This window comes from Pterocles gutturalis, unplaced genomic scaffold, assembly GCF_000699245.1.
Source record: "Pterocles gutturalis isolate BGI_N339 unplaced genomic scaffold, ASM69924v1 scaffold28789, whole genome shotgun sequence".
In the NCBI taxonomy this organism is placed as follows: domain Eukaryota; kingdom Metazoa; phylum Chordata; class Aves; order Pterocliformes; family Pteroclidae; genus Pterocles; species Pterocles gutturalis.
Window position 1 is genome coordinate 50,774 of NW_010131662.1, and position 19,932 is coordinate 70,705.

A 19,932-nucleotide genomic window follows, 5' to 3' on the forward strand; every position below is an offset into this window, starting at 1 on the left:
CAAAACATTCTGAATATCCCAACTTATCTATATTTTTTAATGTATATGTATGTGTATAATTACATATGTACTACAATAGACCAGTTGGCTTTTATCACGGACTCACTGATTTTGAACAGTGCTTTTCCAAGTTTGGATTGAAACATTTTATTAACACTTAAGTATAGCAAGATCTAAATAGCAACCCACAATTTAATCTTCACCTTTCTCCTGTATCCAGCAGGAAAACCATGATACTTAACTAATTCAGTGAAGAAATGCCTAAGCACTTTTCACTTTATCAGTAATAATTAGCTACCTGGAGTTAACCACACAGAGGAAAAAGTTCACACCAACAAGACTATTCTTTCAGACTTTCTACCTACAAACTAAAAAGAGCTATACCTCAGTTTACATATAATTTAAAATAAAATACACAGGAAGCATCTAATTTTCAAAACACAACTCCATGCCTATTTCTGTGTTGTTTTTCTTTCAATTCAAACACGGATTCTGCAGTGAGAGTTGTACTCTGTACAACTAATACTGTAGTCAATCAAATGGAAAAAACTTGAGTCTGTGCAGACCTTGTTTCAGGGGTTGCTGCTGTTCTCAAGATGCATTCTAATGTGTGTTATGCTTTTTCTTCAGTTTCTGCTGACCATTGCTTTTTTTTTTTCCTCCAGAAATGTGATGTGGTAGAGACCTCACCATCTCATTCAATTATAGATTGAACTGGAACAGAGATTACCTTACAAGACCTCAGTGTTCTCCAATCTCTGTCACTGAAATAGTTCTATTGATTTGCCTCAGGATTCTCCTTTTGCCAAAAACATCATTTATTTCTCTCCCTTCACGTGGTATCTATTGCCTTCTTTTCATGTATGTTTTGTTAGCTTTGTATATCATCTTCAAACACCAAGAGTAAACAGCAATAACTATGTGGCAGATGCTTAAAGAAATTCAAAAAGTAAATACAGTTTCCCCATCCCACAGGCCAAATATTCTAAAATTGCTATATTCAAAAGAGTTACTTGCTCCTGCTATAGGCAATCTGATTTGAACCAAAGTTACCCTCTATAAAATACACCCGGGCTCCTGAATGCTAGTTTCTTTGCTAACTCAACCAACATATTCCAGGAATAAATTCAAGTAGCAAATAATATTTTGCAACTGATAGCTTTTTACAGCTGACCCTCTGGCACCAGGGAAATACACAGCTCTATAGTCAGGAATGCACCTGAACAGAGCAAATGACAGGTAAAGTCATAATTTGACCCTGCATGACATTAGATAAACATAACTCCCTGACATAAAAATTCAGAAGAAAATTGAATCAGTGACAAACAGGTTAAGTCACCTTCATAACATTCCCTCCATCCCGACACAGCAATCTGCAACGCATCTTATGAACTCAAACAGAACAGAAAAAAAGGAAGGTTGGGAAATATGCAATTTTATCTTTAAATTATATACATATATAAAATAAATTAAAATAATGCTCTGCAGCACAGCCAAAAGGGTTATGTTTTTCAGAAACAGCCTAGAGGATGGAGTTCCCTAATGCAAGCTAATAGAATACAGCATTATCGACTGTCTGGTAGATAAACTGGGGACAACTCTCTGAAAATTCAAGATGAAAGGACCAAAATGAGGGAAGATGTCTGAAATAGTAAAGACTAAAAATGTAAAATGGAAAGGAATTACTCTTTTTTTTGCTAGCACTTCCTCCCCTTTCTCTCTCCCAATTCTGATGATGGAAAATACTGAAGAGTCATTTCCAGCATTTTTTTCAAATTAACTGTAAGGCCTCAAGGTTTAAAGGCAGGAAGGAAACCACTTTACAGAAGCTAACAGAGAAATAAAAATATTTTTTAAAAAAACACCCCACAGACTGCAGGCTCCATCACAATCAGTGTAACAGAATATCAACAAGGATAATGTCTGATATATTATCTATGATACTTGTGAAAAATTGTATTATGCATGAGGTTAAATTTTTAGTTAACTTCTTCAGGAGACTTTTTATGCATTGTAAACCTTGCTTTCAAAATAAGTTCCCATGTTATCAAACTATTTATGAGATGCATCCAATAACTCCCAATTCTAACAAAACTCAAAATGGTTTCTACACAACACAATTACCTCTCTCCCCGTCTCCTTTATGTCATCTCACAGCATAAAGTACCCTACTAGAATGCCCACTCTGGACTGATCCCTAATTTAAGGCAGGAGGCAGCAAAAAGCAGCAGCTGCCATGCTTGAGGTGTGGCTTATCAGTATCTACTGAAGGAATACCTTCAAGCAGTGCTACAAGCCTAAAGCAAGGATAACTTAAAGGTAGTTTTGTCCCAGCCTATTTCCTTCTAGATCTACGTTTCTGAGACCCTGTCAGAATCCTGGTTTCTGTACAAAGGGTTTTTCTACACAGCAACACAACAACAACTGTTGAACAGTAGAACCACGCTTCAAAGTACATGAGAATGGGGAACATAGAATGCAGTATCAATCTGAAGTTGCAAGTGAAATTTCACAAACAGGATGAATTTAGTAAATTCAGCTAAAGTATCAATTAATAAACCTAAAGCCTTTCAGAAAACTCCTCATGCAATACATCAGGTTTAAGTTTTATGTAGCAGATGAACACCAACATTACAGGATAAAAAAACCCAGAACGGAAGCAGCAGCACTTTATTGTAGTATCTCAGGGATGTACTGACAAATGATAGCTAAGGATACGAATATGTTCAAGGCTGATGAGAATCACAATTCTGAGTCCTATAGCATTATATGGTTCCAAACACCTTTTATTGAAATGCTGTTTCTGCTACAGAGTCAATCCATCTTTCCTTAAAATATGACTGGTCTTGTTAATGCTTCTTTATAAAGAACACTCATTGACACTCATGATTTGACACTCATTCTAAGACCTCAAGACACAACAGGAAAAAGCTTTTTTTAAAAAACGCTAGCACTGGCATAAGTGAGAATGATCTATATTCTGCATTTGAAAAGAAAAATAACCAAAAGAAGGTGACCCAACTGACTAAAGTAGGTATTTTGCTCATATTCTTTTACGTTTAAATCTTTTTCCAACAACTTTATTCATCATGTTAGAAATTAAAAGTAGCTTTTGTTTGAAATGTAATAGTGCTCCTTCGGCTGACAGTTATACACAGGGCACCCTAGAGACTACAATTCATGCTCCTTATCTTTTTCAAATACCAGGGGTAACAGAACATAAAATCAATGTTTACTTTCCTCAAATCTCTTTATATCCCAAAAAGGCACAAAAGGTTATAGCTTATTACTACTGTCCTTTCCAAATGACCATAAACATGTGATGCAATTTTCATATATCTTATATAGTATATATGGCAGAAAGTAATACTTTGTGTGTATTATTACCTAAACCAGAACACCACCAAAAGGCTTCAGTGAAGATTGAACAAGTACTTGCACACTTACACGGACACATTCCCCTTATTCATTTTCTAGCTCAGTAACTACCAAGCTTTTTCAGATTTAAAAAAATCCCACAGTTTAAAAGAAAAAAAAAGTTAAAAGTAATTACACTCACTATTCACCTTTAAGCACTTTTGGGTTATTGCTTCCTCAAAATTTCCTTGGATAGCTACAATACTACGATCACCTCCTTATCTCTTTCCATTCCCCACCACACAGCCAGTAGCCTTTCCTCATCATCAGTAACAGCAGCACAAAAGCCACCACGCACCCTCCTGGCATGGCTTATTCACTCTGTTTCACACCACGGATAAACTGTCATTCCTCAGCAGAAGAGTCCTCCTATTTTAGCCTCTTCCCATTTGACAGAAACATTTTTATTTTCAAATTAGAAAAAAATTACTGATGTACCTTTGTTTCATTATACTTTCATCTTCAGATAAAGTTCTGCTCTGTAATGTATGTTTAATCTATTCCACACATTTAAATGCTTAAGTACTTTGTCTTATTTAAAAAAAAAAGTAAAGAAATATTTTGCACTTACCTAAATTGCCATCAATACACATGAATTTAAATGAAGAAAACAGTGAAAACATACAAAAAGTTAAAATCAACAAGTACACATGCAGCTCTTAAGACAGAAGTATTAAAAAAAAAAGCTGAAGAAAGCAGGAAACAACAGTACAGTGAAAAACAGAAAATAAGGTGAATGAATGTGCTGAACCTACTGGCTTTAAAATACCTTAAAATAGACTTTCACTGGTCATAAATACTATATTACAAATTTGAGTTGAAAATATTTAAATTCATTACTTTTTCTAGAAAATAGACACTTAATAAAAAAGGTCATTTTTTATTCTTATTAAATTACTTTATTAATGTGATAACATATCTCAGGAAGCAGAGTAAAACATGAACAGAACATTTCCATTTCTCAGGTTACTATCTTTACCTTTTGTGTATAATCTTGTACTTCATAAATATTCGCAATAAGTTTCAAAATTTGTGGTGTTGCACACATTTACACAGAGACAATGAGACAGGCTGAACGCTATTTATACCACCAAAAACTCCTCTGACCACCTCTGGTATTTAGGGACAATGGGGGGCCACCTTTCCAACCAGTAATCAAGTGCATACTGTGATGCATATTAACAAAGAAAATACCTATCTGGGAATTCAAACTGAAGACCCAATTGTTGGCAACTCCCTGCATATTCCACTAGGATCAAACCTTTAGAATCTCAATGGACAAAGTATCTCAGAAAAAGATGAAGAATAGTCTCAGAAGTGGACAGAGTGAGAAGGTAACAGATCTTCAACTTCCTTTGATTTGCATTTAGAGTACGCCAGCAGGGTCTAAGCAACAAATGGACCGTCCAGTTTGGAAGCAGGCAGGGTTGATCCCAGCCATGGAAGCCATTGGGTAAAATTAAGAAGTGGTGAGCTTATTTAAACATAAAGAAGAAGAAGATGCTGACTATGTTAATGAATAATATTTTTCAACGATATATGGTTTTACAAGTTTATATAAATTCATTTAACACCACTGACTAGTTCCCAGATAAGCTAGCAAAGTTAGAGCAAATTAAATTACAGCCCTTGCCTTCCCAACTTTTCTTTTACAAGCCAGAGAGATGACTAAAAGAGCATACTTTGCATGATGTGCAGTGCATCAGCAAGAAAAATAAGTATATGGTATTGTTTGGTTTGGGGTTTTTTGGTGGGTTTTTTTGTTGGGGAGGGGAGAAGTTAGTTTCGGGGTTTGTTGGTGGGTTTTTTTTTGAGAATGTATACATTAGTCTTATCAGGGTTTTACTAGGAATACTGTTTAATTAACAGCAAGATGGGAAACATCATTTCAGAATATTTCTTAGTGTATTTTACTGTTCTACTTAGATACTTGTCAGGAATCAAAGTAAAATGAAGAGCATGTGAAAAAACATTGAGTAGCTACTCAGTTCTGACTTCATGAATAGACATACTCTTATCTACCGATTATTTCATCGTATCTATTCTGTTAATTGCAGCATCTGTGAGTTATTCATATTGCTACAGATATATAAAAATTATTTCAAGGAACAATTTTGTATTCAAAACTATGAGCCTCTCAGAGGAACTGTTCACTATCTTTTTATCCTCTCTTCAAACTCCTGCAGTATCAGTACAGGAATTGAACTTCAAAAGAAGACCAAAATTTATAATGTTTTCAAAGAACACATTAAACAAATTAAAATTACCTGGTTTTCTGTAAGAAAACAAAGGATCAAACTCACCATTTATTGACAAAAACAACATATAACCATACCACGAGTGAAGAAGTGCCACTGTTCATAGCACACAGTGGTTTGTTTGGTATTCACTATGTAGTATTAGATAATGATATTTATAAGCAAGGAAAAAGGGCATTATTTTGTGCAACTGAGTTTACAGTTTATTTTTAAAATGTCACAGTAAATCTCTCTCAGTTATTGCAATGTCATAAAAGCAGTATGTCAACTGATAAACATATGTTGACTTAGGACCATCTAATTCAAATGGATATGATACTTGTTTTTTGACAGACAGGAAACAATCCTTGCAATGAATACTGCTGAATAATTTGTGTCCTCCCAGTTCTTTCCACCTCATAGACTTCTGCTATCTGTTGAAACCTTCTACATTAACTCTTATATAAAACATATTGAAGCAATATTAGAGAGAATAACTACCTACTTGGGAAAAGAAGTGCAAAATCTTTGAATGAGAAATTTCAAATGGATGATTCCAAGATGGAAAACCACTTAAAACAGCTCAAAACATTTAGAGTACTTCCTGCCCCTAGGTATGTATCAATCCATACATAGAATAATACTAATTGAGCTGTGAGGAAAAAAAAGACTTTTTTTCTGTCAGAAAAAATAAGAATAGAAAGGGAAGACAACTAACTTGGGTTGTAATCTCAACCAACATGTGCTCAAAACATATTTTCAAAAGTAAAATATTCCTCAAAAGAAAATCAGGATTGTCCATGTTACTGTCTAAAAACTTCTTCATGGGACTCTTTCTGCTTCCCAATGGTTTAATTTTTTATCAATTTTCTAGAATTGAAAAAAAGTAATAGGTCTGAAAAAGATTCAGACAAAAAAAAAAAAATCAAAGAAATGTCACAGTTTCATGAAAGGAACTACCACACATGCTAGGATTCTCCTATCTGGAAAAGAGCTGAGGAAAGGATGTGATGAAGGTGTCCTATAAAATCATAGGTGGCACTGAGACCGGCACCAGACATCAACTACTTAATGTTTCTTCTAGTACAAGGAACAGGAAAACCTAGCAAAACCAGCCAAAGTCTAGTGCAAAAACAAAAAGTAGTGATTCTTCACATGACATAAGCTGTGGGACTCATTGTCTAAGAGGTTGTGGACACTATAACTATACCTAAGTCTAAAAGCAGCTTGCCTAATTCAAAGAAAAGGCCACTGAGAGTTATTAAGCAGAATAATCAAAATAACCAGAATTAAGCAGAATAATAACAGAAACTGCAGCTGGATCAGAAAGAGTACTCAGTGGAGATATCGCTGTATACTAGGTCTACTCTATGAACTTTTGGACATTGTTAGCAATGGAATACTGGGCCACCTGGTCTTTATGTTATTTTACTACCGAGTAAGGATTCATGTTAAATATATACAGAGGGTAAAATACATTCCTTTTGTCTTTTATTAGGTTTACCCTTGCAAGAAAATAAGAGTACTTGTTAAAAATAAAAATATATCTTCTACAAAACAAATGAATTAATAGGACTCATAACAGAGTTACTAATTTACTTCCCCCTTAAGATAAGGAAATAGCTTTTAAAAAAGAAAAAAAAAAAAAAAGCAAAGGCATAACCACTTTGGCAAGTAACAAAGTCTCTAAATACCAGATTCAGATTACAAACATCAATACAAGATATTCAGGTGATATTTCTGTAAGAAAGGATACCAAAACAGAGCGCATTTGAATATTCCTCCTATTGCTAGGGTGACAACAATTACCAAGATTAGAATGTCTAACCAATAAGGCTTTCGAACAGCAGAAATGCCACCAAACATGTTTTTGAGAATATTGGTTCTACCAGCATCCTAGTGCACCTATAAATATTCAGTAACTATTACTATCAGTCTGGATACACAAGTTAAACGAGAAAATAACAAATTAAATTCACCCAGACAGTTTCCCACTGAAGGAACTGGTATCAGGCTTGTTAGTTCCATAGATATTTAGGTTCATGACATGCCTAGGAGGTGGAAAGTTTGGTGAGAAGCACTGATGGTCACAAACTCAGAAGTAAATTAAAAATTTCTGTTGTTGCTGCCCGCCAGACAAGAAGTTTAGATTGGGAATCTGGAAGTGAGATAAACACAGGATCGTGTTTTTGTCTGGTGAAAGTTAACAGATGGTCTAAAAAGGAGCAGCTTTAAAATAAGACCAGCAGCCAAAAAGTGTGTAGAGAGCAATCAGATTTTTTTTTTTATCTATTCTGTGCCACTGTTTTGTAGAGTTTTGTGAAACAGCATAGTCTCCCAGGCTTGACCTTACAGCTTTATTCATCCATATTAAAATACTTTAATCTTTTTATAACTTTAGGAAAAGAATGTTGTGATGTTGTGAACAGAAGTATCTGAAATATATGTTCACAAGAGGATGTTTTTCTAAGATACAGGTCTCAAACGTTGCTGAAAACACAACTTCACTCTGTAACGCAGAATTACAGAAGATTGCATATGGGGATTTAATATCATATGTTAACTTCAAAAAAAAAAAAAGGGCAGCTAAATCCCTTTACAGCTCCTACAAAATATGCCTCTGGATGTTTGTTTGTACTTTTGCAGCTCATTTACAATCAGCAACCTTTTCTGAAGAGATATGTAGACTGTTGGTGCAAAAAAGCATCAGACAAAGCCTCAAAAATAAGAAAACAGGTAGGGAAAACAACAATTCTCTTCAGCTATGAAATGAAACAATGCTGCATGAAGGAAATTATAAACTTCATTCAGATTCTTATTAATGTGATTTCCTACTGTTTAGCAAAGGAAGACAGATCAAGACACACAATTCTTGCTGTAAATTACAAACTTGTTCCAGCACAGGATACAGTACCATAAGCAAAACATTAGGTACTTAGCTATAAATCAACAGAAAGAAACTTTCAGAATCACTTACCTGATTTTCTTCATGGGAAACTCTCATTTGTTCTTTAAGAACTGACATTCTGGCTGCTTCTTCTTTTCTCAATACTCTTTCTTTCTTTAGCTCAGGACTCCAGAAAGTTTTGATGCTATTCATGGAGGATCCCAGCTTACTGTCCTTAATGTCTAGTTCTTTTCTGAGAAGATCATTCTCCCTCTGTAGTTCCTTAAGCTGAGCCTGCAAGTCTAACATGGTACTATCTCTAACCTGTCTCAGCATAGAAGGAACCTGATGGTGATGATGGTGTGAAGATGTGGTCAGACCTCCATGCTGATCTGTGTAAGAAAGGACATCTGTGTGCGAAAGTCCAGCTGAAGCAATATTAGGACTGCTCCCCATAGCTGTGACTCGACCACCGTACACAGCTCGATTTGTAGCCCTTCCAAGAGTCATTGTGCCCTTTGGGAAAGTAGTAGAAGCTACACCTTCATGGTCACTCAGATACATTGGTCCAGATGTTGCATAGGCTGCATTAAGGGACTGGATGTTCTCCATGGATAATGTCTTACCTGTTCCTCCTCCTCCTCCACTGCTTGTTCGCCTATGGCCTAGGCGAGGAGATCTTGGCAAACGAGGAGACCTGGAGGGACTTCCTTCTAAGTTGGTGATTGTTCTTGCACTTCCATACATTTTTCTTCTACTTTGAGGTACTATTTAGTAAGAAATTAGTAATGCTAAAGTTGAATATTAAATTTATAATTCCAGCTAGAAATATTGGCAGTTTCACTCCATTCTTCCAGTAGGCAAAAAAACTCTTCTTCCTCTGAAGTCAGAGACCTGAAAAAAGATATTATAAAGTTAAGCAAATTTTCATATTGGAAAGTAAGTTTACAAGTAATCAGTACATATCAGAAACTAAAGTAACCCACTTCCTACAGTAATTAGTTTAAAAATAAAATTTACTATATTTTTTTTTATTTAGGATGACTAGCTAAAAAACACATTTTTAAACTAACTTCATTCAGAAGAAAAAAAAAAACTGTTCATTTCTTTCTTGCTAGAAAATGTCCTGACATTTTTACTTAGTTTAACAGCCTTTATGTTACAATAAACACCATGGGCCCAAAAACATATCTTAGCTGATGTGTTAATGAACTTAAATGACTGACCATATGGAATTACATAAAGAAAAAAAAAACTACTGTTGACATTAAGAACTACCCAAACTAAGATATTACATTTTCAAAAGACAGTATAAAAGTAGCAATTCTGTACATTCTCCAGTAATATTAGATTAAGACAGAACAAGGAAATAGGCAGGAGTTATAATTTTTGTTTGGATTAACAAAGAGTTTTTCAGATAGGAAAAAGGATGAAGGAAACAGTGAAACAGTGTTTCTAATAGTTCAGCTGTAAGCAGTAAAAACAGTTTATAAAGAAAAACTAACAATAAAACTAAGCTAACTTGCGTTAATATTTCCTTCTAAACAACACAGTATTTTTTCATTGAAGTATTGCTAATATTTGTTAATAAGCTTCTCAGGAAAAGTTTGCATGACAATAATCTAGGTTTTCATTTAGAAAAGGAGTGCTCGTGAAATACAAATTTCTTTTTTTTTTTTCTATATCATATTACTACTTTGATAAACTATCCTTGTAACCAAACAGATAGATGCAGACCAGTGTTCTGTTTTCAAATTCTTCAATACTATATCACTGTACATTTACCAAGTTTCGAGTAAGTTTATTAACTGTACATTGCCTAAATATAAAAGCATAGGACTTCAGGGTTATGTAGGCCCACTGATTTTTTCTAAACAAATCTGACTTTTTCAATAAACTTTTTGTATTAATTAAATTGTTGGTCATTAACCAGACCTAGTACTATGTATTGCAAAAGTAACTAGAGGAAGAACAAAAATTGGATTCAGTCAAATCGAGTAATCTTTAACCATACCCTCAAGGCATCCTTTTCATCTATTATCTATAGATACACTATTTCACAGTGTTGAACAAAAACTGGATTCAGTCAAATTGAGTAAATCTTTAACCATACCCTCAAGGCATCCTTTTCATCTATTATCTATAGATACACTATTTCACAGTGTTTTAAAACATCTGTTCTACATTTTCTGTGAAAAAGTGTTGATGCAGGGGCAGGCAGAGTGATGATATGATGTAATATTTATTAATAAGCTCTAATATATTAAATTCTCACCGAAAGTATTAGCATAAAACATCAGCAAACAAGAAGTATGCCTTGATAGGAAAAGGGGTAATGATTTTAAATTTAAAAAGGTTAGATTTAGACGAGATATAAGGAAGAAATTTTTTACTATGAGGCTGGTGAAACACTGGAACAGGTTGCCCAGAGAAGTTGCTGATGCCTCATCACTGGAAGTGTTCAAGGTCAGGCTGGATAGGGCTCTGAGCAACCTGGTCTAGTTGAAGATGTTCCTGCTCATTGCAGGGGGGTTAGACTAGACCTAGGTCCTTTCCAACCCAAACCATTCTGTGATTCTCCACTGACTCCTCATTATCCTACACAAGCATATACTGCATGGCTTATATGAATTCTAGGAATTGCTCGGCATATGCTATATTTTCATCAAGTTTAACAGCCAGCATAGTCTAAAGCATTTTTGGCTCATTTGAATTACCAGTATGCATCTGAATTAGCCGAGATGTTTCAGCTACTATTATACAACAACAGCCATTGCTGTGGATTTTCACCTCCTTCTCAAGAAGCCAAGAGTCTTGTCAAGGGTCACAAGATTCAGAAGTAGAAGGCACAGCACTACACTGAAATGTTGATGACAATGCCACTATGGGTGCTGGGCAAAAATATAAAAGTGTGGTATTTATTAAACATTGATAATTTGGAAACACTGAACTCTTTATAGTACACCCAGGCTGCTCCATTAAAAGTAATTAATTTCAATGCAAGCATTGCCCTTGGCAAAATGAATCAAACAAGCTAACACAAAAAACTAGATTAACAAGACCAGCAATTCTGTCATAAAACATTACCACTTTTTGCCATGTTTGCTCAGCTACAACGTTGGCACTTGGGATAAATGATTCAGCTATGCAGAAAGCAAAGCAGGGTTACCTACTTCAACAAGAAAAAAAAAATGTAGTTTTATTTCTACTTCAGGATTACATAACTCATAAAATAACATGAATATTTTTAATTCTAGACGTATAATTCTCATCCAACTTCTTGAGCCATGAAAGCCTCTTAAAGCTTCCAGAATTCAGGCCCAAGGCACACAGATTTAAAGGAACCAGATGTAACTTGCTGATTGGCATTTCCAAATTCTAACATTTTATCATGAGTATCCAAATCTGCCCCCCTTTTCAGTTGTCATCCAACATTCAAGAGAGGTCCTATGTTTCACAAAAAAAAGTGGTGCAGTTTTTCTGCCATCTCAACTTCAACGCATTCATCAATAAAAACCGTATCACATGGTGACTGGGGGCAATGCTATTGCTTATCTTAATTCTCAAGTGCCAGCCATCCTCTGGTCAAATAACATCACTCATAATGGACTCTGAGAAATCCCACATCGCGTAGTTCTAGTTTCCTGAAAAAGTTCTGTAGCTGCTTTGAATAGGATCTCACATGAGATCAGAGTTGAAGATAATTTTCCTTCCACGGGCTCATGACAGATCCTGAACAACAGCAACTGCCTTCTAGATTGCTACAATTCTCCCCCCTCCAAAAAAAAAAAAAAAAAAAAAAAAAAAAAAAAAAGAGATATCTAGCCCAGTGAAAAACTAAGATTGCTATCATAAAGTGATAAAGTGGACATTGTCAATTTAAACTGGACACAGTCAAATATTTTTAGATACAGCAGGCCCAATAGGTGGTAGGGGGTTGGTGCAAATCTGTTCATCCTCAAAAATATAGGAATAGGATACCCTTACCTCATATCAATACTGTATTTCTCTTCCCATTGACACAGTATGATCAATAAGTAATTTATGTTTCTTCTTTTGAGTCACTTAATATCCTACTTAGCCTTTTGTTTGTGTCTGATATTAAGTTTTAGGTATTTGTTTTACCTTTTAGAGTTTACTAGTTGATGTCTGTGTTATTTTCTCTTCTTGTGTAAGGTTTTGAGAAGTTCTCGTCTCAAAGCAGAGAACACTTACCATGCTTAGCACTCCAAGGCTTATCATTAAGCCCTACTGAAAAAGGGAATCATCACCCCTCATTCAAAAGGAGGCTAACTCCTCTCTGGGCTTCTCCTTCACTTTGACAATAATGTTGTCATACTGATTTAACATTGTAACTTTCATATGCCTGTGAAAATTCTGAAAGCAACAGAAAAAAAAAAAAAAAGAAGTAAAACACCTTCGAAAAAGGAAAGCATATGAAAGGATGCTTTTTGGAAGTGTTTACATCTTAAAGATAAACCTTGAACCTCCCTTTATGGATGTGAAAATCCTCAGACATGGTATAAGCCATATACCATTGCTTTATGGAAGAAGGGAGAATGGCACCTACATCATTTTCTTCTCTTTACTGCTTATACATAGAGCCTTCCTAGCTTCTAGGAAGATGTACTTTGTGTCTCAACACATTAGGAATTAAAGGCATGAAGACACAATATCAGCCTCAGGGCTGCAACAATTGCCATACAGATAGATCATCATCTACTGCCTGGAGAGAAAGAGAAGAGATCCCTTCTCCCATCATCCCATAGAACTTGCCGACACAGAGCCATTCTAGTCGAACTTAGAGTAGGCAGGCAAGATATAGATTATTCTATCTTGAAAACTAAATTGATTTTATATTGCTATTTTAATTTATGGAAGGAAAAATTAATACTCCAAAGCAATCATTTTTCACCCAATATTTCAAGGATGGTTTTGCTAAACTAAAGCACAACCCCTATGTGTGACAGTGCATGGAGTGGAGAGAAAGATAAATGGAATCAAGAGGAAACATAAGAATCTCATTTATTATGTGGATGATGGGAGAGCTGTATGAACAAGAACAGTATACCCACAACTAAAGAGATGAAGGCTCCCTCTTGGTAGAAGCCTAGAAGCTGTAGATGGTGCACTAGCAAGCACATAGGAGCTCCAATACAACTCAGCGAGGTTATTTCCCCCTAAAAACTCTTGAGAAAAAACGTCACTCAGATTCATTCAGTTTGGTCTGGGACAGACTGCAGACCCACTGCATGCATTTTCTCATAAAAGGTTGTTTTTGAGTTTTAAAACCCAAATCACCTCACAGTACTAGAAGAAAAACAGATTATTATTTACTTGTTTAAATATTTTCTTACTTTAAAAAATACTTTTTAGCATATATAATGTATGACTTAAAAACTAACCATAATAATTGTGATTTAATACCTTGCATTGCAAACAAAGCTATACAAACTGATTCAGAAAATTAAGCATGCATTCTGAGCAGCAGGGGGAGAACACCATGACACAGGACACGAACGGACACTTCCCTCCATGCTCTCATCAGCCTTGAAAATCCTACCAAATAAGAAATAGTCTATTTCATGCTAAAATACTTCTTGGTGGCTGTTCTAACTTAGGCTTAGCTTATTTTCCACATTTCTGACTCCTCTTGTCACCTGTACTCTGCAGACAATAACATCATGGGTTCACACTATCCACATCACTTGCCTCCCACATTGCATTTTATTTGTCTTTTAACTATTTTTATAGAGACTCAAAACACAGGGTTCTAATATGATGCTAATGGAAGGTCTGTCTCAATTTACTTTTCAAATGCATTACTTCTACACTTTACATTTTTACATAATTTCCTTAATTTTGTTAAGCTATTTAAACATATCAGTGTCACAAAGTTCAAAGCAAGTGAGAATTTTCTGCATTGTCTGACAATCTTTCCATAACAAGTCCAAAAGAAACTATGTAGAGGCACTGTAGTTTAGCCTCACAATAGACTGGGGGCTATTTTGCCTGTTTCCTGAGCTCTGTGAATTGTGATGGTTCAGAAAAACTGAAAACTAGATCCTGCCAAAGGCCTGTGGTGTCTGAATAAATTCTAATGAAATTATTAAATTCCTTCTTCAGTTAAGAAAAATCACAATACATTGTTACATTCCATGTCTCTCCTGTAAAACGTTTGGGCCTAAGCAGCCCAGCTTAGCACTGCTGAGATCAGATATCCCAAACCACTAAAAAAGGTAACAGTTTGAACTCCGCTGCCAATTCTGCATGTAGCCACAGTGCATAAAGCACCAGCTTCACATTAGAGGTTTCATTAACAAGCAGGTGCTAGACAGCACGCAGTATGACAATTCAACAACTTTATTGAAAAAAAATTATCAAATCACACTATTCTGGCAACACCAGGAAATGTAGAAGAGTGTCAGTAACTAGATAAGGACCAGAGACAACAAAATGTAGCAAACCTTTCCTCGTGACATATTCTCATGTCAGAAAACACAATATGAGCAAATATGCAGACTATGCTCAGGAAGTGTATTAACTACTAAATCTGAATTACTATCTTAACCATACAGAAATAATTCCTCACATTACTAACAGCAGCCAAATATTTTTAGTGAAGGATAAAAAGCTGTTTTTGAGGGCTTTGGGGTTTTTTTGTGGTTTTTGGTTTGGTTTTTTGTTTGTTTTTTCTTTTCCTTCTCTCAGACTAGGGCATGTTATTAGTTTCATTAGTGTCAGCGTTACCATTTCCTTATCATCAACTGATAACCCGTATTTGAACATGGAGATATTTTGCGGCTTTGTGTCAATATATCTCACACTCCGACTGTTTACACCACCTTTATAAGCCAACATAGTAGGGCTAGAACAGCCACCAAAATACAGATTGGGGTTGGGGTGCAGAACTGGGGAAGGAAAAAAGTTCAGGGCCAGTTTAGGGTTTCTGTGTCTTCTCCTCCTCCAGACAGAATCACCTAGTCAGCAGTAAGTTTGGATATTAGCCAAATACTTAATAGCTTTGCACAACTACTTGCCAATATTAACATTCAGCCAAGAACTCAAACATTTGTAATACCACCAAAAGCTTCAAGGGAACTCCTTCCTTATAACTATCCTCAAGTAACATATTGCAACTGCTAAGTGCAGAAATTAACCATCTGATTTTTAAAATACCCAATGGCTTCCAAACTGTCTAAAACTGTTTAGTACTATGCAACTCCCCAAATACAAGCCAATAGCAACAAAACTGAAGAAATAAGAGATGAAGTAAAAGATAACACTCCTATATTCTCTATGAGGACTCATCTTCCCTGTATTATAAGACACCACAAAAGGAAGGACATTCATAGAAAAAGTTGTTCCATAAACACACATCCTGGAAAACAGTAAGGTTTTGTTTTTGTTTTTTGTTTTTTTTTTTTAAGGAATCACTTAAATACTCTCTTATCACAACAAAAACCCACCACCACTGTATGCAGAAGACCAAGGATGCATGCATATTTAATGCAGTGATCAAGAGCCAGAAATGTTTCTGGCACATTTTGGTTTACCTTGGGTTTTGACTGCTTTAACAGTGGTTCAACATGTCCTGATAAAAGAGAACATTCTTTTATTTACATACGTTTTTAATATCTGTGCTGATTTAAAAAAAAAAAAAAAAAAGCAAGCTGATGCAAACTAGATACAAAGAACCAAAATCTATTATACAGTATGATTCCTTTCTTCATTAATCTGAGCAGCATGGCATGTCTTATTTTAATAAAGTTACAGATAATGAACAAAATGCTGGTTCATACGGGGTTAGTAGAAGCCCTGCATTGTTTTTACTAAAAGGGCAAAGTATTCTTATTTCCTCCCAATTTTTAATCATAAGAACATCACCCATTTCTTCCTACTACTCTACTATTCCTTAGACGTTTGAATAACAAAATACACATGACAACACTAAAAACTACATCATCTTCATTTAGGTTCTTTAGAGTGTCCTGAATCTGCAGTTCTAACGTAAATGTAAGTTCTACTATAGTCTGCACAAGAAATTTATTTTGTCTTCTCAATAAGCACTAATTTATCTACTTTCTCTTATAGCTAAGTTACTAAAATAGTGTATATGTACTTCTGTATAAAGTCAGTTTCAAAGTCTGTTTTGATCTTGCAAGTTGGTGATGTCCCAGAACTCCCATCAATGCTAAATGAAAGAACTGGCACTTACCACCTCACGGGAATAGATCAGCACAGCTGCCTGCCTTTCATTTCTATTCCATACAAAAGAAATAGTATATGAAAGAGAAAGTGGGAATGGCTGCTGAATATGCATCTAACGACATACACAGAAAATAAAGTTGTCAGGCATTCTAATGTTGTCAGGTGACACCTTTAAAGCATAATATTAATTAGAGATGGGTTTCAAATAAATGTCATATTTAAACTTTATCAACTGACACTTCCATTACTTTGTAACATTTAAGTTAGGTCTCTCTTCCTTGTTGAGACTTAAATTCTTCACATTTTATCTGGAACAGTTCCACTGAAAGAATTCCTTCCTGCACTCCTGCATGTGACAAAAGAAAGCCTCCCTGGGGTTTCCAAGATGCTTACGGGAAATGTACAATTTAAGATTTTTTTTTTTAATGGTTTATCTTCAGATCTTTAATATTTGATGCAACATAAGAAAAATGAAATAAAAGAAGGCTTCTGCAGCCAAGCAGTGGCAGAATCATCACATCTAACTCTCACTGGTTTTGCTAGAAAACACACTGTATCTTCATTAAAAGCTATAGGGCACTGTATCTGCCAATTTTGGGCAAGCAAAAACAAGTACAGCCTCCATAACAAGTTATATTCCAATGCGGACTATATATCACTATCCAAGTTTATTCTGATTTAATGGTCAATCATCAGAAGCAGGGATGTTCAGCATCATCCTTTGTTTAAAATATTAAGCACCGACATTAACAGTATTGTTAAAATTAAAGTTTCAGAGATGCTGGGTAAAATACCTCAGTTTTAATTGATCAAAGTTCATAGTCCTGAGCTCACTGTGTGCCGTTGTTTTGCTAGTCATCTGTTCTCTCTGCAACTTTTAATGTTAAGATCCTATTTTTGTTTGTGAAAACAAGGGTGATGAAAATCACAAGTAATAAGGGATAGAAACACATACACTCCAAAACACTGTCTGCACCTCTTCTGTTTTTTCAGTCTTCTCAACTTTCCTGCACCACAATGACCTTCTCAGGATACACAGAGAAGGCTTGGCAAGCTTTTTTCTTTCCAAAGAAAGAATTCCTAACATTTTAGTCTTTGCAGGTATGCAGGTGTCCTTTGTGCACTAAATTCTGTATCGTAGTCTTTGTTCACTGTGCCTTCCATCCTGCAACTGTTAATCACTTGCCTCTTATTTCTTTTGCGATAAGAAATGTCATTTATCAATGCAAGCCTGCATAAACTCCAGTATTTTCTGGAGAATCATTCTAAGGCACCCGGTTAGACAGACAAACAGTATTTTTAGTTTAATGACTATTAAACAACAATAAAAAATTAAATGCCCTAAATTTTTACTAAAACGGTCTCCTTTGGGGAAAGATATTGAAATGCAAACATATACACCATTGTTCAAGATAACTTAAATCATGCCTAATGAGTAGCATAATTTTGCTTTGTTTTTGCCAAAATTTACCTAACTTGAATGATTGTTTAACAGTTTACAGAAACGCTGCCTTTGTTATGGATTAAATTACCTTTCTATTTCAGTTGAGAAGCTAGAGCTTAAAAATAAGCATGCTCTAAGACAAGCTGAAAGTTTTCTAGCTAAAACTGGAAGAACAACCTTATTCTTTCTATTATTTCCAAATTTAAAACAGCAAGAAATGCTACCTTTCTTCCCCTTTTAAGCATTATGTAAGTTATTACCTATACTTAATAATGACAAAAGCGTAGTTTTTAAAGCTTCTTTACAGAGCACCTGTAACTTCAAGTGGGACACAAGAGACAGTTCTAGATATATTAAAAATATTTTTTTTCTAGCAATACTACACATTTCATTATAAACATATGTAAAGAATCAAATGAGGACATAATTCAGCTTGAATTTCCATTTTCATAATTACTTTTGAAAGGTAAAGAAAACAGTAGGGTGAAGAAGAAAACTAACAGGAGTAATATATCAATATTATGATTTAAATAGCCAAGCTTCTTTTTCTTAGCTGTAATCCCATTTGTCTTGCTCATGGAGCATCCAGGTTGTACACAATAAAAAATGAAGTAGGCTGATTCACATTTGCAACTTCATATTGCTAATTTATCATCTAGTTTACATTTCTTCTGCCCTGTTTAGCAACAAAGACTGAACCCTTGACAAAGCAAATTATGGTCTAAATTCTTCAATCAAATGTGAGAGAGGTGAAGATCTAATTAAAAAAAAAACCACTCTTTAAATTGTATGCATGCTAATGACACTGAGTTGTGATTCTGAGAGAAACCTAAGTTTTTCTTACAGAATAATTGTGTGAATTTATTTTTTCCATTTGCATACTCTGGACTAACAGAGCACATTGTGAGAGTAAGCCACACCTACTTATGAAGGCAAATATTATTGCTGAAGTTTTAAATGGTTTTATATATGTGCATTTATACTAAAGAGATTGCTTCAAACTGAAAAGTTTAGGAAATACTCTCTGTGTGATACCCATTATGTATCTTTCCCCTTGCTATACATAGTATAAAATAAGGTTATAAGAGAGTGACAAAAGAAACAGAATAGAGTCAGTCAGAAATGCACAGGAATGACAGAACAAAAATAACATTATATTAAACAAATATTTCCTTACAAATTATGTCCACGAAAGGAAAAGTCACACTTCTGATGCATCAGGAATGTTTTGATAATGCCAAAATAAACAACCTTTTTCAAATAAGGCCACAAAGGTAAAATACCTAAAAAACTTGTTACACATCTTCATGCAACAGCAACCACCTATATTGTCAACATTCGTACCAACAGTCTTTGAAACATAAGGCTGTTTACCTGATAACACATGCATATATTAAACACACATTCAAGACCACAACTATCTGTTTTAGAAATAAAACCTAAGAACTGAAAATAATGTCAAAGGAAATTGACTAAATTTATAATTAGACCTGTAAATTTGTCTATTTTTACATTAAGTTTATGAATATTCTGTCATTTACATTAATGCAACACTTTTCCTTTAAGATTTAAAACTCTTAAGTCCATCTGAGAAATAATCAGAGGTACTTCTACACAATGGAGCATTTTCAATTGAATTCACTAAGGCTACTCATATGACAGGCTTATATAGTTAGAGGATAAAGCTATAGTTTTCTTTTTTTGCTACAAAGCTTCCATTCTCAAAATAAAACAAC

The 19,932-nt window shown here is 34.8% G+C and overlaps 1 protein-coding gene across 1 annotated transcript in view; it reads right to left on the minus strand.

Moving 5' to 3' along the window:
* LOC104467068 (ERC protein 2-like) overlaps nucleotides 1-9,437 on the minus strand; it is a gene marked incomplete at its 3' end in the record, with an annotated part of 49,586 nt that extends 40,149 nt beyond the window's left edge. The window contains exon 1 of the mRNA XM_010080693.1: nucleotides 8,632-9,437. Within this exon, the coding sequence (XP_010078995.1) occupies nucleotides 8,632-9,288 (657 nt within the window). The remainder of the gene's footprint in view (nucleotides 1-8,631) is intronic.
* Between the last annotated feature and the right edge of the window lie 10,495 nt (nucleotides 9,438-19,932).